This window comes from Phacochoerus africanus, chromosome 8 (assembly GCF_016906955.1).
Source record: "Phacochoerus africanus isolate WHEZ1 chromosome 8, ROS_Pafr_v1, whole genome shotgun sequence".
Taxonomy (NCBI): Eukaryota; Metazoa; Chordata; class Mammalia; order Artiodactyla; family Suidae; genus Phacochoerus; species Phacochoerus africanus.
Genome location: NC_062551.1, coordinates 77,664,410 through 77,681,720, shown reverse-complemented (window position 1 = coordinate 77,681,720; position 17,311 = coordinate 77,664,410). Strand labels below are relative to the sequence as shown.

General features: G+C 57.2%; 1 protein-coding gene across 1 annotated transcript; it reads right to left on the bottom strand.

Moving 5' to 3' along the window:
- Positions 1-5,172: 5,172 nt before the first annotated feature.
- On the bottom strand, positions 5,173-17,311 carry NBL1 (NBL1, DAN family BMP antagonist). The gene is made up of 4 exons (XM_047792213.1): positions 17,155-17,311; positions 8,229-8,423; positions 7,992-8,103; positions 5,173-6,678 (listed from the first exon to the last, which is right to left on the bottom strand). Exons 2-4 carry the CDS (start codon positions 8,396-8,398, stop codon positions 6,430-6,432), a joined length of 531 nt encoding a protein of 176 aa, XP_047648169.1. The 5' UTR covers positions 8,399-8,423; positions 17,155-17,311; the 3' UTR covers positions 5,173-6,429.

Genomic DNA, 17,311 nt, shown 5'->3' with positions numbered 1-17,311 from the left:
CGCTACCAGGAGCCTGCTGGGAGATACTGGGCAGATTGCTTGATATATATGTACATATATACAATATTATGCATATGTACACATATATAATATAGAATAACCTACATAATACTTGCTGCAGACCTTTAGTTTAAACAGACGGCTATCTCCTTCTCACGGTCTTTCTGAGCAGAAACCATGGGATCCCTAACAGCACCAGGCTCTCGGGGTGAAGTCCCCCAGCTGCTGGCACTCCCAGTGGACAGACTGGGACACCCCCCGGCCAGGTGGGATGGAGTAAACGGTCCAGGCGTGGCCCACCGCCCACCCCACCCCCCACCCCAGAAAAGCCTCTGCCTGACTCTTCCCAGGTTGCTAAGGTGGATTCAACAGACATTCCTATTTAGCCCCTACTAGGCGTCAGGCACTGTTCTGCCCAATCCAGACACTACGGTGTAAGTAACCAAAACCAATATCCACCTTTGCTGAGTGTACAGTCTACTGAAGGAGATGCATATTAATAAGCATAATAAAGTAGAGTGATATTGCTGTAGAAAAAAGGGAAATGAGGAAGAATGCAAAGGGAATCTAGAGTGGGACAGGGTGGAGTTCCTGTTGTGGCGCGGCGGAAATGAATCCGACTAGGAACCGTGAGGTTGCCAGTTCGATCCCTGACCTCTATCAGTGGGTTAAGGGTCTGGCATTGCTGTGAGTTGTGGCTCAGATCCTGCATTGCTGTGGCCTGATGTAGGCCAGCAGCTGTAGCTCTGATTCTACCTTCAGCCTGGGAATCTCCATATGTCTTGGGTGCAGCCCCTAAAAAGCATAAATAAATGAATAAATAGGTGGGACGGGGTCTTTTTCCCTCCACAGTAACAGAAAAATAATACCACCCATAGTTACATTTCCTGCTATACTCCAGGGGCTTTATTATATTATTCCTACTGATACAATAATGCTAAGAGGTAGTTGTTAAACTGGGGCTCGAGAGGCCAGGGCCTCACCCAAGGTCACCAGCAGCAAGTGATCAAGTGGAACTGAAACTCGGGTCTGCCCAAAGCCCAAAGCAGAGAAACCTCACGACCCTGCACCCCCCACCACACCCCCACTAAGCTGCTGTGTGGTGCAGAGTCCCAGCCTTGCCTGCAGATGAGTCTATGCAGCGGGAGAAGGAGGCCTGGCCTCCTTTCAATGCCACCTGCACCACTGTGACAACTTCTGTGGTGCCTCAAGGAACAGGATACCGAGCACCGGGCCAAGGCCCAGAAAGACCAGACATGGGATCCCGGCTCCGCTGCAAAGGAGCTCTGTGGACTTAGGGCCCGCAGCTCCACCTCCTGGGGCTGCAGCTTTCTCCTCTGCCGTAATCAGTAGAATGAAACAGCGCCCACCTTCCAGGGTTGCTGAGAGCATGAAAGAGCACAGAGGTAATCTGAAAACTTTACACTGCTGTGTCAGTGCTGGCTGTTGGCCTCAGTGTTCCCATCTGTACAACAGGAATGCACTCAGTTCTGCGGTACCTCCCTTAGCCCAGGGATTCCTGACACAAGCAACAACAAAGCTGAGAAGGACTGCGTAGAATGCACTTTGGAGCCCAGTGACCCAGGTTCTTAACCCTGATCCTGCAACTTGCCCTGTGAGCTGGGAAAAGCCTTTCATTTCTCTGCCGCTATGATACTGGGGTAGTGGAGATACATACAGGGTGAGTAATTAAGCCATTTTGTACAAGGAGCTGCCTGATAAATTTTAGCTTTGTGAAAATAAGTAGTGTGTTGTGGAATAGAATATTTGTCCTTCTGCTCTAGCTTTTTTCAGTTTGATTCCTTTATATTTATTTATTTATTTATTATTTTTACTGCCACACCAGCAGCATATGGAAGTTACCAGGCTAAGGGTTGAATTGGAGCTGCAGCCACCGGCCTACACTGCAGCCACAGAAACAGGGGATCTGAGCTGCATCTGCAACCTACAACGCTGGATCCTTAACCCACTGAGCGAGGCCAGAGATTAAACCTGCATCCTCATGGATATTAGTCAGATTCTTAACATGCTGAGCCACAACAAGATCTGCTGATTCCTTTACTTTTAGAAAAGGTCTAAAGAAAATATGACCAAAAGTGCTGGCATTTGTTCATCCTGGGTGATAGATTCACAGATGCCTATTATATTATGAGCTGTACTTTGCTATAATTAAAAAATAATAATTTTTCAAGATTGGGTCTGGGTGGTGGTGCCACCTTGTGGCCACAGTTATTATCTTGCATTTTAGAAGTTCTGCGGGTGCACCTGTTTGTCATTTCAGTCATAGAATAATATGGTTTCAGATGTCCTTAACATTACGGGGCAGAGACGGATCTTCAAGGATGCTCCGAGTTTTTCTGGCCATGGGGTGCTCTCTCCCGAGAGGAGAAGTCTTGTGAGGCAATAGGACAGCTGAGTCTTAGGAAGTCCTCTGTCCTAGACATCCATGTCCGCCAGTACAGAGGGGCTCAAGGAGAGGTCTAAATGATACAGATGGAGGTTGTGAAGCTTGCCCAGAGCTTCTCTCACAGGAGGCATTAGCCCACTGGTTAACTGAGAAAAGGGATTGGTTAGTTTTGTTCACTGCTGTATCCTCAGCAAATATTAGGCTGCCAATAAATATATGTTCAATGAATGAATGAACAAAAAACTATTAGCCCAACCACCAGTGGTTGTGAGCTGATCACCCATTCTCAATAATGATTATTATAGGAGTTCCCTGATGACCTAGCAGTTAAGGATCCAGTGCTGTGGCACAGGTTCAATACCTGGCCTGGGAACTTTCACATGCTGCAGGTGTAGGCAAAAAATATACATATTATTATAACAGCTGATGTTCACTGGGGTCCTGCCAGGCACCGTTTCAAGCTCTGCATGTACACTGATTCGTGCAAAGCTCTCGACGACCCTGGGAGTGAGGTGGGTATGATACAGAGAGGGGCCAGCATAGACAGAGGTTTTCCCTTGTAAAGATTTTTTTTTTTTTTTGGTCTTTTTTGTCTTTTCAGGGCCGCATCCGCAGCATATGGAGGTTCCCAGGGTAGGGGTCTAATCGGAGCTGTAGCCGCCAGCCTACACCACAGCCACAGCAGCGCAGGATCCTAGCCACGTTTGCGACCTACACCACAGTTCACGGCAACGCCAGATCCTTAACCCACTGAGCGAAGCCAGGGATCAAACTCGCAACTTCATGGTTCCTAGCCGCTGCGCCCTGACGGGAACTCCTCCCTCGTAAAGATTTTAAATCTTTCTGCCCTTTCGAGAATTGAGGGAGAATGGTGTAGGGAGCTTGCGCTTTTTTTCTGGTCTGTCTTGATCATTCAGTTGGAGATTGGGAAAAGAAAAACTGGCCATTACTATTCCACATCTCACTCCCATTGGCAGGCTGGCCCAGCTAGCGATGCTTTTCTGCTCCAGCAAACCTGGCTCTTCCCATTCCTGCTCCCAAATCCAATCAGCAGGGCCTCTCCTATGTGACCCTGCCTCTCTACCAAGGCCCCACCCCCTAGCCCTCCAAAATCCCTACCCGATTCCTGCCTCCAGCCCCTCCTGCTGGGACTACTGCAGCCTCTGGCAGATCTCCAGCCTTCCCCTCCACCTCCTCGCAGGAGACCTCATTTCTTTTAGCTTAAACCCCGTTCTGTGCAGACACCTCCACGGCCCTTACTGCAAAGAGTGTGAAGTCTGAACTCTGGCTAGCATTCCAGGCCTAGCGCCAGCCAGGCCCATCCACCTTCCTGCCTCCTTTCCAACCAGTTTCTTATTAATTTATGTATCTATGAATTTATACCTCACCTTTTTACATACATAGGATGGAGGCAGCTCCTGACCAAGGCTCATCCTGCAAAGATAATCTCTGAAGCCCAATCCCAAGGACACTGCCCCCAGGAAGTCCTTCACTTAGACCTGGTCTCTGAGTCCTCGGAAGCCCCGCAGTACTTTCTCTGCACCCTCCAGTTTGTGCCCACCTCCAGCTGTGTAGAATGACACATATATAGAATATATATAGAATGACACATAGTAGCCAGGGCTTGTCTCTGCCTGAGAGGTCACTGAGGTCTGCGTGAAGGAAATTTATACTTCTCTCCAACCCAATTCCATGTCAGGGGACACAGGGCCACTCGAGATAGTTGTGTCCTGCACAACTGCAAGAAGCACCATTCTGTAGTGGGGCAGTACACAACCTACACAACGGTGCAAAGCAGCCATGAAGGGAAGGAAGGCTTGGTATCCAAAGGAAATCGTGTGTAGTACAACATGTTATTGCTAGAGGGCGCTAGATTGGAATCCGGGCGCTGCTGCTTCCCAGCTTGGGCGAATCGCCCACAAATGCTCTCGTATTTACAAAACGAACATCCTCCATGGATTAGAAATAACATATATAAACTGCCTGGTATTGGTGGGTATAGCAACACCTGCAATGAAGAAATCATAGCGTTTACCCACACCACCAGCCCAGTCTCGATGGAGAATCTGGGGGACTCCAAGCTCCGCTGAAGCACTACAGCGTTGTCCACCGCTCAGCCTGGCATGTGGTAGGTGACCAACAAATGTCAATTACGAAGCTTATACCGAGAAGAGTGATTCAACCAGATGGCTGCGTGCAAGTCCTATTGGAGCTATTTCTCAACTGGGCACAAGACCTATTGGAGACATTTCTCCCCCCCGGGGAAGTTACTCAATCCTTCTGTACCTCAGATGCCTCCTCCGTAAAACGAGGGCAGTGTCTGCATCGCGGGGTGGTGGCAGGGATTAAGTTAATTTTATGTCAACTACTCGGCACAGCACCCCACCTCGTATATCGACTTGTGACCACTGCTCGGGTCTGCTGCCCCTTCTCCAGAAGCCAAGCCAGGCTGGGGTACAGGGAAGGGCTAATGCTGGGTCACTGGGAGGGTGAAGAGGCAAGCCCGAGGGGCCAAGGGCCAACGTCAGAAAAGGGGTTCTGGAGGCCCAGCCACAGGTGTATTGGAGACCAGACATAGACGCCCAAATTAGGAGGTGGGAACAGGGGGGTGTGGGGGGCACAACAGGGCAGGGAAGTGCAGGCCACTGGGATGCAGGGAGCGGCTGTGAGCGGCGCCGCTGCCAGTGGGTCTGCTCAGGGCTCGATGTGCAGCCGACTCCGTCCCCTCGGGGAGCCCAGCTGAACCAGCCAGTGAGGAGGACACAGGCGTTGAACGAATTTATTCATGAGAAAACTGAGGGTTTGGGGGTGAGACAATCTACTGGTTACAAGCTCCAGAAGCTCTTGTCAGAACAGCCGTGAGGGTGGGCACCCCTCGGCCTGGGGGGCAGGAGGGACTGGCAGCAGCCCTGGGGACAGAGGGCAGACGCAGGCGGCTGTGGGTCCTGGAGGGCATTCTTCCCTGCCCGCTCGCCCAACCCCAGGGCCCCGCACTCCCTCTGGGGCTAAAGTGCAGCTGGGAGGAGGGAGGTGGGTACGGGGCAGCTGGAGAGCCGACCCACGAGCCCGCGCCCCTCCTCTTCCTCGTTTCTTGGGGCTCAGCCAGGGTCCTTCCCAGCCGGTCCCTCCTGGGAACCTCTGGGTCAGGGAGACCTCTCCCCACCGTTAGATATTCAGAAAGAGCTTCCCAAGGGGGTGAGGCCGGCTCCGTCAGCTTGGAGGGGCGCGGGACGTGGGGGGGCAGCGGGAGACAAAGATCCGAGAGAGGGCAAGGAGGGACGCGCGTCTGGTCCAGGGGGTCACCGCCTCCCGCCGGCCCAGCAGGACTCCTCCTCCCTCACCTCCTCTGCCCCCTGGAAAGACAAGGAAGCCAGGCGGCCTGGCTCCCAGCTCCAGGGCCATGAGTCAGCAGGGTCCTGCCCAGGCCTGACTCCCAACCATGCCACGGAGGGAGGGCCACCTCAGCGCCACCAGAAGAAGCTGCCCCGGGGAGGGGGAACGGGGTGGAAGGCCTGTGGGGCTAGAGCTTCCTGCTTCTGCCAATGGTCTTCTGAGTCTGCCCTCCGGGTTGCGGCTGGCAAGGTGCCTGCCCTCAGCTCAGGGCCCAGGGCCACCATCTGCACCCCCAGGGTCCGGCCCCACCAGGGGCCGTGCGGGCCTTGGCCTGGCTCCTGCCATCTTGGACAGCCTCCTCCCAACGCAGCAGCTTAGCCAACTTCCACCCCCTCCCCAGGGCACATCTCTAGGAGGCAGAAAGGAAGAGACCCACCCCCCCACGCAAAAGAACCCTGAAGACCTCTGCTTCTTCCCCCCACTCTGGAATATATTAAATTGTGCAGCTTGGTGCCAGGCCCCCCTCCCACTTCAGATCTCCATGGCAACCGGGAAGCATTCCAAGTCCAAGTCTGAAGCCAAGTCCATCCAGTGCCAAAGGGGGGCTTCGGCCTCTCCCCCAACCCTTCCCCGGGAGGACGAGACCCAGCATGCCACAGGGAACGAGAGGGGAGGAAGAGCAGAGGGCCTCAGTCCTCAGCCCCCTCTTCCTCGGTGTGGGGGGCCCCAGGGGGGTCCTCGGGCTCGGGGGTCTGCCCGGGGTGGGGGTGGGGGTGGAGGCCGGGCGGGGAGCCCTGCGTGTCCTCGCCCTGCACGTAGACGCTCAGCCCCTCGTGACTGGGCTCCTTGCCGCAGGCCTGGCAGCTGCAGTGCAAGATCTTTTCCACCAGCTTGTCCACCCTGGGCACCTCCTCGTGGCCAGGGCACTCCAAGGTCACCTGGGGAGGGCAGCAGAGAAGGGCAGAGATGTTCCCAAGGGCCTGCGGCAGACACACGCCTCATGAGACCAAGAAACCCAGAGATCCCCAGAAGCCTGCCCACTGGGGACACCCCAGTTAGTTCTGTGGGCCCAGGGGGAGCAGGGCGAGTCCTGCAGGAGCCCCCTCCCTCTGCATCCCCACGGCACCCAGGGCGCACCTTGAGGGGAAGCCCAGCGTGGCCAGCCCCTGCCTGAAATTCCCCCCTCCCCACCCCAGGGGTCCCACTGCACTGGCAGAAAAACTCCAACTCCACCCCTCCACCCCTGAACTCGCGCCCATCTCACCACCTCTGGGCTGCCTGATCTGCCTGAGACTTTGCACATGCTGTTCCCTCGGCCCGGGAGGTCCTTGCCTAGCCCAGCCTCTCCCGGCCCCAGATTTTACCCACTTAACTTCTTCTCAACCTCTGCAGCTGAGCCCAGACATCGCTTCCTCAACAAGCCCCTCCAACACCCCCCCCCCCACCCCCCTGCCCAGCTGACGCGGCCAGGATGAGCCCTCAGAGTGGATGCTCCTTCCCGAGTGTCACGAGCCTCCCTCCTTCTTTCCTTCCTCCTGGGCTCTCCCTCCCTCTTTCCATGGAGCACCCTCTCCATGCCAGCTCTGGGAACACAAGGACAGGCACAGGCCTTCAAGAGTCCAGGAGGGGAAGCAGACTAGTCAAAATCACCCAAATGCAGATGAAAAACTGTGCACGTGGCAGATGCTCAAAGCAGAGGCCACCTGGTGCTTGGGGGAATCAGGAAAGGGGCTCTGAGAAAATGATGCCTGAGCCAAGAGCAGAGGAGCCACCAGAAGTTAATTAGCTGGGGAGGAGGAGAAAGATATTCCAAACAGGGAAAAGAGCATGTGCAAAGGCCCTGGGGTGGTAGCAAGCCGCTTAGGTAGGAGAGGCTGAAAGGAAGTGGGTTGGTGTCGAATGTCAAGCTAGGAAAGCAGCTAGGAGAGAGAAGCAAGATGAAGCCAGAAAGACTGGTGAGCCAGACCCGGCCTCGTGGGGCATGACAAAGATGTTGGTCTCATCCTATAACAATGGGAAGCCACCTATTGATCTCAACATGTGACCAACATCAGAACAGAACTTCAGAAAGAGCTCTTGTCCCGTACGTGTTGGAGTCAGACTTGAGCCATCAAATCCGTTGGAGTCTTGAGCTATCAAGCGGCGAGGACCGTGTCTGTTTCCCCAAGCACAAGCCTTGAACCCTACCCACAGCGGGACCTCTCAAAGCACTTGGGGCCAGGGCCGGGCACAAGCGGGGGGCGGTACTCACGATCTCCCACATGGACTGGGCTGGCATGCAGGAGTCACAGTGCACCAGGGACTCTGTGGACTGCGGGAAAGTATTGGGGACGCTGTAGCTGAAGCACTGTCCCAGGCATGCCCTGTGGGAGGAGAGGCCACTGTGTCCGTGTCACCGCGGTGGAGGCAGGGACGGGCAGCCCTGTCCTCTGTCCTCCCTCCTGGACCCACGTCCTCATCCCCGCCACCCACCCCCCTGGGACCCCACCTGTTCTGGATGGACTTGGCCTCACAGCCGCTGTGGCCCACGATCTGGGTGATGTTCTTGGCCTCGCACCAGGCACTCTTATCCGGGAACAGGGCCAGCTTGTTGATGGGCGGCGGAGCGGCCAGCAGCATGGCGGGGAGGACAGCCCCCAGCAGGACCCGAAGCATCATGCCCGTGGCCTTGGGAGCCCTGGAACTGAGGACAGACTGCAGGTGAGGCCGGCAGGGCCAGGAAGTCTGGGCAGAGGGGTGGGGGGCGGTGGTGGTACAAGCCCAGGCTCTGACACTTGACCGCCTGGGTTCAAATCCGACCTCTATCGTTTACTAGTCAAGCACAGCCTTGGACAAGTTATTTCTCCTGTATGGACCTCAAAAATGGGGCTGCTAATAGTACGGGCACCGGATGGCTATGAGGGAGATCACCTAAGGTATTTCATGAAAAGCCCTCAACAGAGAGGCTAGCAGATAACACACACTCCATTCGGGTCCATCATTTTTGTAACTTACTACGTGGCTCTGAGCAAGTTGCTTATGACATCTGTGCCTCAGTTTCTGCATCTAAAAGGGGGAGGGGAGTTCCTGATGTGGCTCAGTGGGATAAGAATCCAACATAGTGTCCGTGAGGATGCAGGTTCGATCCCTGGCCTCGCTCAGTGGGTTAAGGATCTGGCTTTGCCACAAGCTGTGGTTGCAGGGTGCAGCTCGGATCCCGCATTGCTGTGGCTGTGGTGTAGGCCAGCGGCGGCAGCACCAATTTGCCCCCCGGCCTGGGAACTTCCTTATGCCACAGGGGCGGCCTAGGAAAGAAAAAAGCAAAAAATAAACATTATAAAGGGGGATGGTGCTGCTGAGTGTGGTCATGGATTGCCGCAAGTCCCGAACCAGACAGGGTTTCCAGACCCGTCCAGAGGTGAACAATCATGAGCTCCCTCCTCACTGGGATGCTGTGGATGCTCTGGGCAGCGCGGGTCCTCGCGGGGCTGGGCAGCCAGGATGTCTCCCGGACGTGCTGTCATAGCTGTCAGTATTCTAGCACCAGGAAAGCTCACTTCCATCCCCGTGTCACTGTGAATTCTTGTGCCCTCTTGGCTGGCTGAAGCTCAGGTGAAAACAATTAACCCTGAAGTAGACTGTATGTTTCTTTTGGATGCCCCAACAGAGCCCCAGGCCCTGAGACGCCACACACATCATTGTCTCCAGCTCTGTCCTAACCTGAGTCGAGGAGGCAAGCCAAGCCAAGGGCTTGAGCCTCTGTGAATCGAATAGAGCAAGGCACTGAGGCAATACCAGAATCTGCCAGTAGATGGCGCTGCAGGGCAGAGTGTGTGTCAAGGATTGGCTCCGAGGGGCTCTTCCCAATGCCCCCCAGCCTCATCTTCTGTAGGACCCACTTGGCCACTGCAGAAAGTGTGGAGGAGGGAGGCTTCAAAGAGATTCTGAAAGGAGGGCAATGCTCACAAGAGGGTCCTCTGGGGGAGGGACTTCGGGGAAAACGCACTGGACCAGGAGTCAGGAATCCACACATGCTGTGGGACCCTGGATGCTCTGGCCTCCGTGTCCCCTGACCTGTAAAATGAGTGAGGTGCTCTGGACAGTGGTTCCCAAACTTGGTAGAGCGTGGGAATTCCCTGGGGATTTGTGGAGTGAACTTTCTAGTGTGGGGGTGGGATTCTGCCTTTGGGGGGGGGGGGCTGTTTGTTTTTGACAAGCTTCCACTGTGGTTCTGATATGCAGGCCAGGCTTGAAAACTGGTCCAGCTTGGTCAGCCTGGGATTCTGTGTCTGGGAACAGCCCCCAGAGGGACCAGGTGGGGCCGAATTGGGAGGAAGGGCCAAGGATGGCCCCTCTGGCTCCACTGAGGCCAGAGTGCTAGTCAGGCTGGCTCAGGGGCAGACATGCCATTCAGAACAATCCCACCCTCAGCCCAGCAGGCGGCAGGTGCTTGGCAGCATTGGGAAGGGGGAGGAGTTGGGCGCATCTTGCTCAACCCTGTAGGCTACCTGCGACCACTCCCATAGCGCTCCCCTCTCTCCACCGGGCAAGTTCTGCCCAGGTCCTGCCCCTTCTCCCTGCGGGACGTCTCCAGAAGCAGAGACAAGTCTCATCCCACTGGATCCCAATGCCTGGGTGACCCCTGCTCCCAGCCCAACGGGGAGGGGTGAGGCGGGGAGAGCAGTGGGAGGTGAGTCCAGACAGTCGGCCCGTCCCCAGGGAGTCTGTGTCCTGACCCAGGCTCTCACCCACACGTTTCCGGTCTCACTCACAAGATCGACAGCAAAGCCCATGTTTTCAGTTCAACCACATCCTAAGAAAATAGAACGGACTTGTTCCTAACCAGCAACCTAATTTTTCAACACGCTTCGCATCCGGCAGGCCTCCTCACCTCCTGGGTCCTCTTCGGTCCCAAGGGGATCAGCCTGGGTGTCAGGGTTGGACCAGAGCACACCGGCAGAGGCCCATCTAAAGCCAGAGCTCCCTGGGCCTCCCCAGGCTAGCCTGGCCCCCTACAGGCCTCAGAGAGGTCCAGGGACTTTTGTCCTAGACCTGAGCCCACCAGGATTCCCCAGAAAGGTGACTGGAGCACAGAGTGATGTTAGGTTTCCTTAGGACTCGGTGTTGAGCCCGGGGTTGTAATGAAAGCACAGGGATCATGGGGCTGTCCTGGGATTGGGATTAGGAGAGGTTAGGACTGAGGCTGTAAGCCTGGACCAGGCTAAGGGGGGGCAGAGCTGAGACGGGGGCTGTGGTTAATTAATAAGACGGTTTAGTGGAAGATGTGATCATGGTGTTTCAGGGGCGTCACTGGCCTGAAGGGTGAGAGCTGCTTATTATGGGTCGGATTATAGCAGAGCTTGAAGAGAAATGTCATCAATGGAGGCAGAAGGCCACCCGCCTATCTACCCCCCTCGACAGGGTACGGCTGAAGGTCAGCTGGGCCCGAAGAGGCGGTGCTATAACTCAACCCACCAGGCCCAGCTTCTCCCCCACTCCTGGCCAGGGGACTCCAGAGGAGGGGATGGGTCACACCCAGCTTCCCCAGGCCAGTAGCCCTGAGCTCCAGCAGAAGTGTGGCCCCTGGAGCCTCCAAAGTTCAAATTCCAGCCTCCCACCCAGGAGCTGTGTGACCTCCGGAAGTACCCGCCTCCCTCAGCCCTAAAATGGGGAGCAGAGCCTTTCCCTTGAGAACGACCAGGAGGATGCAGCGCGAGCACCCAGCAGGCACCCTGAACTCAGGCCAGTTCTCCTCCCCCCGGGGGATCTTGGAAAGGGTGGGCAGGCATCAGAACCAAAGTCAGGTGCGGGAGCAAGGACGCAGGGAGGACGCCAGGCTGGTCTCTGCTTCCCACCCTCCAGCCCAGCCCCCAAGAACATCCCCTGCCCCCACTTCAAACTGGGGTTGGCTCTTTGCTAGCACGTTTTATTTTGTTGGCTTGGCTTTTGTTTTTTCAAGCAGCAGCTCAGTTGATCTTTTTTTTTTTTTTTTTTTTGTCTTTTCAGGGCTGCACCCCCGGGGCATATGGAGGTTCCCAGGCTAGGGGTCTAATTGGAGCTACATTGCCAGCCTACACCTCAGCCACAGCAATGCCAGATCCAAGTCGCATCTGTGACCTACACCACAGCTCATGGCAACGCTGGATCCTTAACCCACTGAGCAAGGCCAGGGATGGAACCCACAACCTCATGGTTCCTAGTCAGATTCGTTTCCGCTGCGCCACAACGGCAACTCCCCTGATCCCTTTTTTTTTTTTTTTTGATACAAGAGTCGGATCTTCCTTCCTGAGACTTGAGAGTCTCGCTAAGGTTCTCACCCCTTCCTCCCCAAAGGTCACACAGCAAGTCATGGGACTCCCAGAATGCCAGAGTAGGAAGGACATTCCCCAAGCCGATCCCCTTGTTTTGCAGAGGGGCTGTCCCCAGGTCCCCAGCAAGTCAGGCCACAATGCCCTTCCCCGGGACCATGCAGTTCCCTGCAGTTGGACACTTGTGATCAAGCACCTTCTAGGAGGGTGGAGAGGGTAGCGAAGGAGAGGACAGGGGGACCTGGGGCTCACGCAGGACTTCAGAGCCTGGAGGGGAGGTTGAGGGAGGCGGGTTAAGAGGAACCAGTTGTTTGGGGCAGACGGATACAGTCAGACAGCTGGAGGGGGTGGGGGAGGGGGGGTGCTCAGTTCCAGTTAAACTCGGGCATGCGGTTAGGGGAGAGGAGAGAGCTCCGATTTGCGGGAACTCCAAGGGCAAGGCCAGGAGGTTCTCAGGCTTGTGGGTCTCAGCCCAGCACACTGCTCCCTGCCTTCCAGTAGTCAGAGCTGCTTCTAACTGTGGGCGAGGCCTATTCTAGCACTCTTTTATATATTCATCTGTGCAGCTTACAGCGATCCCAGGAGATACTTACCGTGTTTCCCCCTTTCATTGAGGAAGACACTGAGGCACAGGAAGGTTAAGAGGTTTGCTCAAGCTTATACGATCAGTGTTTACCAAAGCCAAGATCTGGAGTTCGCTTGTGGCTCAGTGGGTTAAGGACCCTGCATTGTCACTGCAGCTGCTCTGGTCGCTGCTGTGGCTGGGATTCCACACCTGGCCCAGGAACTTCTGGAGTGGGCAAGAGGCCCGGGCTCCCTACCCCTGCCCCATCAACACTCCGGGTTCAGCCACTGCCACGGTCAGCAGCTTGGGCCGCCCCAATGGGCAGAGTTCAAATCCTACCCGGGACTCACCTGCAGACCAGACGAGCATGTGGCGGTGGCCGACCCCTGGCTCCTTGGAGCCTCAGGAAAAGGATGACAAGATCCTTCCTCAGGGCTGTGAGGAGGCCACCATGAGGGCGTCCTCAGCCCAGGGCGGGTGCCTTCTTACACCTCCGCCCCCACACCTTCACTCCCAAATCCAAGGCCTCCGGATCCTCAGAGGCCTCGTGCCTACACCGGACCCATCGTGGGGCTGCTGACAACATGGAAAGAAGTCCCCTGGGGGAGGGGAGAGGACACAGGCTGACTCCTTCCAGCACAGTGGAAACTGAAGTGACGGCTGTGTCTCCTGCACAGGGAAGAGGTAGTGACTAACTCGGGTTTATTCCCTTGGCAGGTTGCTGGGGAAGGACGGGCTGGGGCTGAGAGAATGCAGGCCTCTGGGTTGGGTTTGTGGGGTCCTCTCCAGGTTTCACACCCACCAGAACCTCCCTAGCATCTCCCCTGAGATGCTTCCCAACAACTCAGATGTCTGGGCCCCAGGCCTGGATACCCTGCCAGGGTCTGGGGTGTGACCCAGGGATCTGTACCCCCTCCCACGTGATTCTGAGGCCCAGCTAGGCCAGAGATATGGTATGGCCCCCTGACTTCCCAGGGAAGGGTCCCCCCATAACAGCACTGCTGACAGGGGTCACTGGCTGGGCCTAGTACCTGGAATCAAGCCATAAAATCACACCACCCCATTTCCTCTTTTGGATAAATCTGAATTTTTTTTTTTGCTTTTTAGGGCCATACCCGCAGCATATGGAGGGAGGTTCCCAGGCTAGGGGTCGAATCAGAGCTGTAGCTGCCGGCCTACACCACAGCCACAGCAACTCAGGATCCAAACCGTGTCTGTGACCTATACCACAGCTCACAGCAACACCAGATCCTTAACCCACTGAGCAAGGCCAGGGATCGAACCCGTAGCCTCATGGATCCTAGTCGGGTTCGTTAACCGCTGAGCCACGATGGGAACCCCAAAGTAAATCTGAATATTTGGGATCCTTAAGGCTAAAGTACACCAGGATTTTCTCGGTTCACTGGTCCACTCCCCCCAGAGCCCTCCCCACCCCTCAAACAGACACAGGCCTTCGGTGCCACGGTTCCCAATAACCAGCCTGGGGTGGAAGGAGGCGGAGGGCAGGGCTGGCAAGCCCTTGGGAGAAGGCAGGCCTCTCCCCAGCTCCAGCTTCTGTCTTCCATCACTTCCTCTGGAAACCTTTCCCACTTAGGGGCCCAACTGACTAGGATGGAAGTTTCTACCTGGAGGCTTGGGTGACATCTGGATTCCCACAGCAAACGTGGGATTTGTGGGGTGTTGTTTTTCAAACCGATCCGACCAGATGCTCCCAGCCCCCACCTCCCTGTGTGCTCCTCCCCCTTCTCCCCCCTCACCGCACCCCCCAACTCCGCACACACAAAGGGTCTGAGTCTCGGCCATTCCCACAACCGACTGTGGCAGACCCCGGTTCAAACCCCAGCTCAGCCACAACTCTTTTGTGCCTCAGTTTCCTCACCTGCAAAGTGAGGGGGACCTGCCTCCTGGGGTGGCTGTGAGCATTTCACTGAAGAGTGCGTGGAAATTTCAGGAAAGGGCGCCTGTCACAGGATGTCCTCAGGAGATGTCACTATGACTGCTAGCTTGGAGTCACTCAGGGCTACTCGTCCTCCCTGAACTCTGCCCACACCCTTCTGCCTCCCACTCCACCCCACTCCCGTCACCCTCCCCTCCCCCATCCTCCCACTGGAACCTCAGTGGGTCCTGAAAATACCTAAATCCGGGGGTGCATCTGCCTCAAAGAATCTGGATTTAGGGGGAACTCAGGCAAATGTGTTGACGGCTGGGAGAGGGTTTTAGGAACATACTTGCCTGCCAGACTCTCATTCTTGGGCCACTGACTGAAGGGACAGGGTCCCGCAGAGATCAGCCCCTTCTAGGTTCTATCTGGGAGAAAACAGGCTGGGCCTGGCTGCCAGGCTGTACATGCCGCTGGGTGCAGAGGGTGTGGCGTTTGTGGCCACGGCCCTAGGCTTGGGGATCAGCAAGGGTGAGGCAACCACCGCAGGTCTTGGAATGAGTGCAGGGACTTCCTTGATGGTGCAACTGAAAAGGTCGAGCCAGGAGGGGCAGGGCAGGGTCAGACCCCAGCCCTCATCGGCTCAGCAGGCCCACTCTGGGGTCCGAGGACAAGTTCAGGCCCAAGTTCATCTGCTGACTCACTGTGTGCCTGGAGGCAGGAGGGTACAATGGCTACAGTGGCCAACGAGCATTCGTTTCACCTCCCTAAGCCTTGCATTTGCCCCTGTAAAGTGGGAAGCATGGCCTGGGAAAGTCCATCTTAGCAGATTCCCTCAAGAGGAGCCTGGCTCCAGAGCGATGCTTAAGGCCACTGTTATTCCATGACCCCAGTCACCGCAGGGTGGCTTCCTTCCTTCCATCAGCGCTGGCAGAGCATGAACCAACTGTCCAGGGGCAGACCTGAAGGGCCAAGTCCATGCCCAAAGGGCCTGCCCAGCTCTGCCAGGCAGCTCCACCTCCCTGGCTGCAGCCCCCAACCCAAACCCAGAGCACAGCCCTCTGGCCCCCAGACCCTCCTGCCCACAGACCAAAAACTGTCTCCAAAACAAATCTATGCTAATGAGCTGCTGCAGGGTCGGCCTGCACATCTGCTCAGCAGAAGTCCCACAGCCGACTTCACCAGCATCCCTGGACCCGTGGGGGTGGGGGTGGGGAGAAGGAGCTAACTCAGTTGGAAATTTCGCTTTAAACGGATGAAGCTATATCCGCAGCTAATGCACAGCACATCCTTCCGGGTCCACCCTCCAGCACACAGGCCCTGGAGAAAGAGGTCCAGCTTGCAGGGGCGGAGGTGGGGCGGGGGTCACCAACAAAATGCTCCAGCCTCACCTCTTCTTTGGCCCCAACTAAAGGCAAACCACACCCAAGCAGCCCCAGCATCTGGAGGAGTTTCAGGAGGCTGGTGGTTTCTACAGTAACAAAGGGTGAGGGGCTCCTGTTGACAAATTGCTTCCCCACCCCCCTACACCCGCCAGCGCCCAGCCTTTGGCCTCCAGCCCTGACCTCTGTTTTCCCGGGGTTCCCGTAGTTACAGGCTGCTGTCCTCCAGCTGGGCAAGGACCTCGGAAAGCCTGAAAATGTGCCCTTCTCCCTGGGTGCCCCCCACCCCCTGGCCTCGCCAAAGCAGCCAGCTGCCCCCTTTACTGCGGCTTGTAAAACATCAGGATCGCCCCGCCCAGGGCGCAGGGCAGGCAGGTGGCCGGCAGCACGGCCCTGTTGTCCTGGCGGCCTGGCGGGGGTGGAACTCTTAAGAAAACTGAGCCCCCGGAAAGGCTGGCTCCTCTGCCCCAGACTCAATTCCGGGGGGATGACCCGGTCCAGGCCCCGGGGGCAGGCAGAAGGTGGGGTGGTGGCGGCGGGTAGGGGGGGTCTCTCGCTTCTTATACCGGGTCTAGGCAACTACTGGCGAAGCCCACTGGGGGCCCGGTGCCTCCGACACGGGGTTGGGGGTGTGTGTGTGAATTTGAGGGTGGGGGACCAGGGAGACGCACAGGCACAGAGAGAGAGACCCACAGCGTTGCAGGCGGAGAGAAAACATAAAGGCAGAGGCACAAACCCAGGAAAACTGAAAACAGGCAGAGGGGAGAAACAGAAAGAAAGGGACAGAAGCAGAGAAAGAGAGGAACGGAAGTAGAGAGACGGAGACAGACAGATGGGCAGACAGAAACACAGAGAGAGACAAAAAGGCAGAAACGTACCGGAGTGGGGAGGCTCGCGGCACGGCGAGGCCCGGGCAGAGCCGGGGGGACGCGCGAGCCCCGCAGCCGAGCTCCGGGCGCTGCCCCGGCGCCCGCTCGGCCCGACCCGCCCTCGACCCGCCCGGCTTTCTCTCGGCCGCGCATCTCCCTCCCTTTCTCTCTTGGCCGCACAACTCCTACCGAGAAAAAGAAAGCCCCGGCGGGTCGGGAGACCGGCTCCGGGCGCAGGGCTGCTCCCTGGCCACCCCGTGCCGCGCCCACGTCCCCGGCCGCGGCGTCCCCAGCCCCCCGGGCTCCCGGGCTCGGCGCTGGCGCCTCTGCACAGTGCCCGGGGCCGCCGGGCGGGCCGGGGGCGCGGTGCTGCGCCTGCGGCCGAAGCCTCTGGAAGCCGGGCGCCCTCGTGCCGGCTCGGGCGGGACTTACCGCGCGCGGCGGCGGCGGCGGTGGGGAGCGCGGTGCGCCCACCAGTTCCTGCGGAGCTGTCTGCGGGCCGCGAGGGGCAAGCGCAGCGCCCCCAGGGAGGCTCGGGGAGACGGCCGGCAGGGCTGGCGGCGGCCCCGCGAGGCTCGGCTGGGCTGCG